We start from the raw sequence: 8,240 nt of genomic DNA, 5'->3' as shown, positions 1-8,240 counted from the left end.
ACACACACACACACACACACACACACACACACACACACACACACACACACACACACACACACACACACACTTGCTCCAGAGGCATACACCAACAGTATGCAGTACATTCATTCTATGATCACACTGGGGAACTTCAGTCCCTCTTAGAGAAGGGAACTACCAGAGAAGTGTTTTGGAAATTGTGGACCACAATCCTTTGTAAATTATGGAATTATTTTAGTGGGCTGCAACTAGCATTGATTAAAAATGGAAAACTCAATAAAACAGAATAGAAAATACCAGGATGAACTTCACACAATAAGTATTATTTTGGAAAACATATTTCATATATATATATATGTGTGTGTGTATGCTGATTATGATGTAACATGCATTTCTTATTGCCGTCATGGTCAATAGTTCAAAAGACACTGTTTTAGAAGACTCTAGCTCCACAGCGACGTCTGAAGCCATAGTCATGTGATGTTCTTCCAAATCTCTGGGGCTGATATCCTAGACAGTCTTTTCTAGGGTAGTCCTAAATTTTTCTTGCAAATCTGAACTACTAAGCACCTTGCACAAGGTTACAAAGATAACAGATGAAGGAGCAAGGATTTTAATATAAACTTGTGAATGCTGAGGTGAGCAGAGGTATTTCCTGTCAAAATACCAGGAAACAGCACTGAGGCTGTGGGAGTATCTTTGAATCTGCAGGCTTCTCAGTACCATGTTTTTCAAGTACTGTGAAACTAATTAGCCACACTCTATTTCTATTTAAATCATAATAAAAGGTTTGAATGTTGTAAAATAAATAAAACATCCATAATAAGCATTTATCTCTTCAGTATAATTACAATTTCTCCAGTCTGTAAAAAAAGTTCCCTGCATTTGTGGTTAATAAGTGCCATTTGATCACTTTCACAGTGGACGATTCCATCCACTTTAAGACGTAGTCTAAACTTCAATATAAACCCAAAATAAATATTCTTAATTTCTGTGTAATTACTTAATCTGTTCATATGTGTGTTATCAACGTAGTAAAAAATTAAACAACTATTTATGGCAATTAAAATTTACTTAATTGAAATTTCCAACCTACAGTTTCAATTAAGAAAGCTTTTCGTCACCTCTCCTTTTGTCCACTGTACAGTGACTGCCACTGTTTATTTCAGGTGTGGTGATATGTCAGTCACGAGCTTATAGTTCTTTTGGAACATGTAAAACTTTGTATAAAAAGGTTCTGAATGGGGAGTGGGGGGCACTCACTATTATGACAAAAATCTAACATCTTATAAAATTCCTCAACCCCCTTAAGGAGGAAGAGAAATGTTATAAAGTATTGTTGTTAAAATAAAACAGAAGACAGGAAGAAAAAGAACAAAAAGAGTTAAAAAGCATTAATCACAGTAAATAGGTACATGTAAAATAGCAACATATATGTTCATTAAATATATAATAGCTTCTTTCTAGTCTTGTGAAGAAAATAGCCCCTTGAGGATGGGCATAATTGATGTCAAAGTAGAATACAAATACCCTAGGTAAAAAGAAGGGAAGAGGAAAAAGAGCTAGGGAAATGAAGGCAAATAATTTATCAGGTGACAGAAAGAGTGTCTTGATGGGGTTGCTTTGAGATATAAAGTTAGGATATTTGCAAAAAGTCAGAGGATACCAGCGCCAAGATGTGTATATACATGCATGCGTACACGTACACAAACATATAAATAATATACAGATATATAATATAAATATACATCTTTATGTAGACATTTTTCTGGGTGTTTATATTGGAAAAGTGAAATACAGCATTCTCTAATCTCTTAAATTCCATTTTTAATTCAGAGCCAATTGATTTGACAGTGTTTGTTAGCTCAAAGTGCAAACTCTTGAAGGTTTAGAGAAAGGGCAACCAGAGGAAAGGTCAATAAATTATAATCCTTTAATGTGTTTTGTATTTAAAAGCTTTTATAATAAAATTAATTTAGTATTCCAAACTCCACATACGAGCTGCATGAAGAAAACTTACTATACCCAAGGTAACAGGAGTAGAAGAGATGACACACTGAATTATAATCTATTTGCAGACTAAAAATAAAACTCAGTACACACTTGCAGCAGGGAAAGGCAGTAAAGCCTAGCCATCAGATCAGAAGTCAGAAAGTCATTATTCCGGTAACAAAAATGTGAAGTTCCATCCTTTCAAATAAATTAATAAAAAATACTCATGCAAAGATGATATCTGTAATTTCAAAAGCCTTTCCTTCTCCCATATAAACTGGACCCAAGCATGGGTAAAAATAAATTTATGGAAAAGGGATTTAAAAGAAAAACATAATTCTTTCTCTTACCACTGTCACCAGAAGGTAATGATACAGTGTTTGTTGGCATGGTATCAGAATTCACTTTTCCATTCTCAAATGTGTCATTTTCAGTCTGCTGTAACTGCCAGTTGAGCCCAAATAGATGCATTGCTGGGGGTAAAGAATACAAGTTGTTTAAAGGTCTGCTGCTTTTAGCTACAATAGCAAATGGTAAAAATGTTTATAACAAGAATCACATGTAAAATTAAAATTTCCATTTTCTGAAATACCAAGTACAATTGTGCAATAAAAATGATAAAACAAAGAGTTCCTCAAACAAATACAATTGACATAGCAATGCAGTGCAGTATGGCAGCACTTTAATAATGATTTGATATTACTCAGTTAATTGGTAGCAGGAAACTTAGAGATAAATCATTATTTGCTCTAGTTTGTCCAAGTTCCATTTTTCAACATTGTGTAAGTAAGTGGTAGAATGTTCTGTGGTAGCTTTTGCCAAACTTATTTGACTGCAGGTCACTTGCAAATTTATAATACTCTGTTGCAACACCTATAGGTTCTCAAGAGACATGATGTTATACATTTGGATTAAGGTAGAAAGCAAAAAACTGGTCTCACAGATAAATTTGTTGGTATATGAAATGATCAGAATGAATTCAGATATACAAAATGTAATAAAATTTGAATATTCTAAATTTAGGATGAGTAATTTTTGAATTTATGACATACAATTCAGTAATGGCACAGATCAAACAACATGCATATGTGTAAGGTAATTTCATGTGAGTTTCTGATGTGGGTATGATAATAATTTTATAAATGTATAAATAGTTTATAAATTTATTAAAATTTTATAAATCTGTTCACTAATCTTTAAAATATTTAAAAAAATCTAGAAGAACATATAAATAATTATAAATTTTAAATTATGAATGTAATTTAAAATTTTAATATATTGTTTATTATTTTTCTTAATTTATCTAAAATGTTTAAAAGAATATGTCACTGTTATATTAACCATTAATACTTACTGAACATTCGTTTGTGTGTCATTGAATAAAGCTTAGGTATTAATCCCTAACAAAGGTCAAATATCCACAGGGAAACTCAGTGATGGTCATATACTATATCACAACAGAAATTTTTTGATGTTTTTTGACATTATTTTACTCACTATACCTACTAGAATTTGCCAGAGAGATGGAGAAAGATAAAAGTGTTTGAAAAGCATCGTTCAAGGCAGTGTGATAACTACCACTGTCAAAAAGCCCTTATTTATATCTGATATATGTAGTAACAACATTAAATTGGCACAGTGTAAAGAGCAGGGGCTTTGGAAACAGATTTTGGTTCAATCCTTAGTCTAGGATTTAGCCTTGGATAAATTATTTAATAGCGTTAAATATTAGGTTTACTTTAAAAATGAGGCTTGTTAAAACTACCTTATTTAATTGATATGAAGGTTCTAGACAGAGTATGGAAAGGATAGCTGACACATAGCAGGACAGTTCTTACTACACAACCTTTTCATTGATTTATTCTAGACTTCAGATTACTGAACTATTTGCACCAGACCATGGCACCTCTCGATAAATAGCCCCTTTTGTCTGCAATGCTCCCCACCCACTATCAAACACCTATTCATCACACAGGTGGTAGATGTCAACCTTTTGGGGAAGCCTACCTTCACTGGTGCTTGTGTCTTTCCTAAGATTGTTATAGTTCACTTTTTTATCTCATTTATAGGATATAAATTATGTATAAGGATACGGTGCCTGATACCTAGTAGGTATAAATAAGCATCTGTCAAATAAATGAATTAAAGTTAGGAATACTATTTTCTAAAACTTTAAAATCTAAGAAGACACTGCTGTGGATAAAAATATAGTAATTTAAAGAAAAAGTTAATAAATATAAAACAAATACATATATAGCTAGGAATGAAGAGCATATTAACTAAGAATTAATGACTGCTTTAGTGTAATGCTGTATGAAAAATAGTTGAATGAAAGTTCCACTATTACTCTATATAATTGACTGAATTAAAAAAAAAATTCAACGGTTTTAGGACGTTCTATTATCAGTCCCACATTCCTTTGTTAACAATACCTGACATAACAGCACACTACAGTAAGAAGGATACCACGCACAGGCAGATAGCTACTTCTACCCTGTATTTTATAACAAATGTATATACTCATACTCTTTGCTTAAATCACATTCTGCCTGCAATTCCTCTTAAACTCCTGATTTTCACAGATTAAGAAATAGGTTATAGAATTCTTGAATTTACAGTTGTTATCTTGTTAAGAGGTATAACTTCATATGTCATTTTGCATTAAATTACATAGTGTTTGAGTGGCAAAATGTCAGGAGCTTTCTAAACATTTATTACTTCAAACGTTTTTCAGAGTTTCAGGTACTTCAGCAATTTTTGAACAAAACAATGGGAGCTAGTTCTGCATACCGTGAAAGGTTTGACAGACACACTTTGGCATAGCAACAATAAATATTCCAAAAAGGTCAAAGTTTCCATGCAAAATGACTTATCATCATTGTGATCTTTTAACATCAAGTCTTCTTGAATGATAGATTTGCTCATATTATTGGTTTTAATAGACTTTGAAGAGTAGAGATAATCCATGGGATCGTGCACAGATGTCAAATGTTAAAAAGCAATGTGATGTTTTTGTTGGGAGAGCTATTTTATTTTTCTCCAGATGGGCAGCAGCTTATTATATGTTTTTTTTTTTTAAATTGCAGAAAATATCAATAAAATGGGATTCTGGTTCTATTTAAGATGCTAAACAATGAGAATCATACCCAATAATATATCTTGTTTAATACTGCAATGGAAACAGAAATGAACAAGTTGTTTGGTCTTAGGATATTCTCTACTTTGAAATTGTTGATGATCGATATTTAGTGAAGCTCTTGACACTCATTACATATAACTTAAGATTTTTATACAAATGCAGGGTGTTAGTGGAATTGACTCTGCAAAGTTAAAGAGCATGAAAGAGGTTAAAGAAGTGGGGGCAACAAACTCATACATGTCAAGAATGCTACAGAAATTACTGAGCAGTGGTATAAAAGTACATGGGATATCTTGGAAGATAAATAAAGAAAAAATTAGCTAAATAGAATACGTGTGTAAAAAAAATAAAAGGATAAGTCCAATTCTTCAATGCCTGAGCTGCAAAGCAGATTCGACCCCTTGAAAAGGCACTGGCTACCACTGTTCATGTGTACAGTGGATCCTTGGTTTACACCTGTCCCAGTGGAGGGTGTAGAAAGTGTGGCCAGGAGCTCCGTGCTCCTGAGTCCTGCACCCCTCTGGGGATGTAGCTTAGGTGAGGAGGTACAGGTTACCAGCGATATTAGATGTTCTCAGCCACAGTTCTCAGGAACCTCGTGCTGGTGTTTGAATATCATTTTTTTTTTTCAAACATTCTTTGAACAAACACTTACTATGTGTCAGGTACTATGCTAGTGCTTCCCCAGCATTATCTCATTTAATCTTCACAAAGCCTTTGTTGAAAGTTAATATTATTATTTTTTCTTTTTAAATCTGAGAAAATGGAGACTTTTTGATAGTTGAAGGTTCCAAGCCAGTAGGCAGTGGATGAGACCTTCTGATGATAAAAGGCATACCACTACACACCCCCCTATTCTACCAAAGGTTAGTGGAGTGTGGAAATCCACACAGAAGTAAGTGAAATGTAACTTCTCTGATGGCTGTAGGCTGCAGATAATGCTTCTCTACTACATCTAGGAAACTAATGGCAGAGACAATATTGGGGACGGGGGGTGGTGGGCAGGTAAGATTTGTGTGTGCCAGGCACTATTCTTCTATACAAGTGCTTTTCCACTCTTCTGTCTTACAATACAATTTTACAGTAATATTACAATGGTGATAAGATTAAGAACAGGCTATTTTTGGATAACTCCAAAATTCTTAAAAACGACAATTTAAAAATTACATAAGCATTACACTTGTGGATTTTAAAGTTATAGAAATAATATTCATGTAGGTTTACTCTTTAAAAAATTTTGTTTCTGATATCATATTTCATAGTTTTATATTGTCATTTCCACATATTTCTAGGTGATTTTAGCGAGGGGGAACTGGATTCATATCCAAAATGTTATCTAAGGCAGAATGGAATTTGTAGATGAAAGCAATAATATATTTCTGTTCAATGTGTTTTTGACATTTTAAAATATGTTGATGTCTATCATTGTCTAATAATGTAATGTGTGACAGGGATCATTATCCCTGTTGTAAGGGGATGAAATGTAGGCAGAGAGAGTGTCAGTGACTTACCCAATGCCTTTTAAAAAGTTCATGTATAAAAGAAGACTCATGATACCAGACCTCCTGACCCTACTTCACCATTCCTTTCTTGTGCAGATTTCCCACTCATCTGAATTGTTATGAATTTAAAATGTGCATCTATGTAAAAGAAATTTTAAAATTCTAACACAAATTGTTAATTTATCTATTTTTTTTTTTTACAATGGCAAATATACTCAGAAGTTGTCCATTTGTTAAATCTGGCTTCTAAATACAAGATTTTTACCAACTACAAATGGTTGTATTTTGCAAGATCATTTGTAAGGTAGTTGTTTAAAACTGGAATGTATTTTCTCATATTACAGATCTTATAAATGGTGGTTAAGGCCCCAGTTGGTCTGCAAAAGTCTGTCTAAATATCCAATAGAAATGTGTATACACATAGCACCAAAAGGCATGAAGCAGAATTATTCATAATAGCCCCAAACTGAAAACAACCCAGATGTCTGCCAGCAGTAGAATGGATAAATTACACTATAGACATACAACAGAATTCTATACAGCAACGTAAATGAATGAACCATTGCCAAATACAACTATACGGATGAATCTCTTTTGCTATGGAACAAAAGAACCCAGTCACACACAAAAAAGTGAATACTTTATAAGTCCTCACGTATAAAGTTCAAAGGCAGGTAAAATCAACTGGGAGGAATAGAAGTCACCACCGTGCATACCTTCAGGGAGGAAGGGACAGGTAATGACTGAGAGAGTCCACAGAGGGCTTCTGGAGTGCTGGTAATATTCTATCTGGGAGGTGGCTCCACTTACAATTTGCATACTTTTCTAAATGTATATTATACTTAAATAATAATTTAAATGTAATCCATCTAATAAATAGCATAGCTAAACAATGTATGTTTTTACCCTCCCTATAATCCTCACTGCAAGTGCTTTTCTCTATAAGGCTTCCAGGCTTTCCTTCCCATAAAGATGCAGGTGAGGCAGTTATGCTGTCTATGTGACAGCCCCATGAGATAACTAGAATAAATGCACATACAGAGTAAAGACGCAGAATAAAAGAATAGTAAACGACTCCATCAGGTAGGAGGAAAAGGAAAGAGTGAACGAAGGCTTCCTTCAGTGCAATTTCAGGTGTCAGGAGGAAAGCAATATGATTAAACAGATTCAGAAACTGTGTTAATGACTGTCAGTGCACAGTCCTCCCAGACTGATCTGTTGTTTAAAAACATTATAATTTGTTTTGGTGAGGATGTAGAGAAATGAAACCCTTATGCACTGTTGGTGGGATTGTAAAATATTGCAACTGCTATGGAAAAACGTTATGGTGATTCCTCAAAAAATGGGGGCCGGCCCGGTGGCGCACTGGATAAGTGCGCCGCTTGGGAAGCGCTGCGGCGCTCCCGCCCGAGGGTTCGGATCCCACATACAGACCGGTTCCCGCTCACTGGCTGAGCGAGGCGCGGGGGCAACGCCGAGGGTTGCAATCCAGTTGCCGGTCCCCGGTCCGGTACGGGGGCAACACTGAGGGTTGCGATCCGTTGCCGGACACAGAAAAAGACAAAAGACAAAAAAAAAAAAAAAAAAAAAAAAAAAAAAAAAAAAAAAAAAAAAAAAAAAAAAAA

The 8,240-nt window shown here is 34.3% G+C and overlaps 1 protein-coding gene across 1 annotated transcript in view; it reads right to left on the bottom strand.

The window, feature by feature from the left end:
* LOC103600136 (teneurin-3-like) overlaps positions 1-8,240 on the bottom strand; it is a 71,672-nt gene that overhangs the window by 15,139 nt on the left and 48,293 nt on the right. The window contains exon 4 of the mRNA XM_008584362.1: positions 2,325-2,447. Within this exon, the coding sequence (XP_008582584.1) occupies positions 2,325-2,447 (123 nt within the window). The remainder of the gene's footprint in view (positions 1-2,324; positions 2,448-8,240) is intronic.

Source organism: Galeopterus variegatus, unplaced genomic scaffold (genome assembly GCF_000696425.1).
Source record: "Galeopterus variegatus unplaced genomic scaffold, G_variegatus-3.0.2 Scaffold3242, whole genome shotgun sequence".
In the NCBI taxonomy this organism is placed as follows: domain Eukaryota; kingdom Metazoa; phylum Chordata; class Mammalia; order Dermoptera; family Cynocephalidae; genus Galeopterus; species Galeopterus variegatus.
This window is presented reverse-complemented; position numbering and strand designations above follow the sequence as displayed.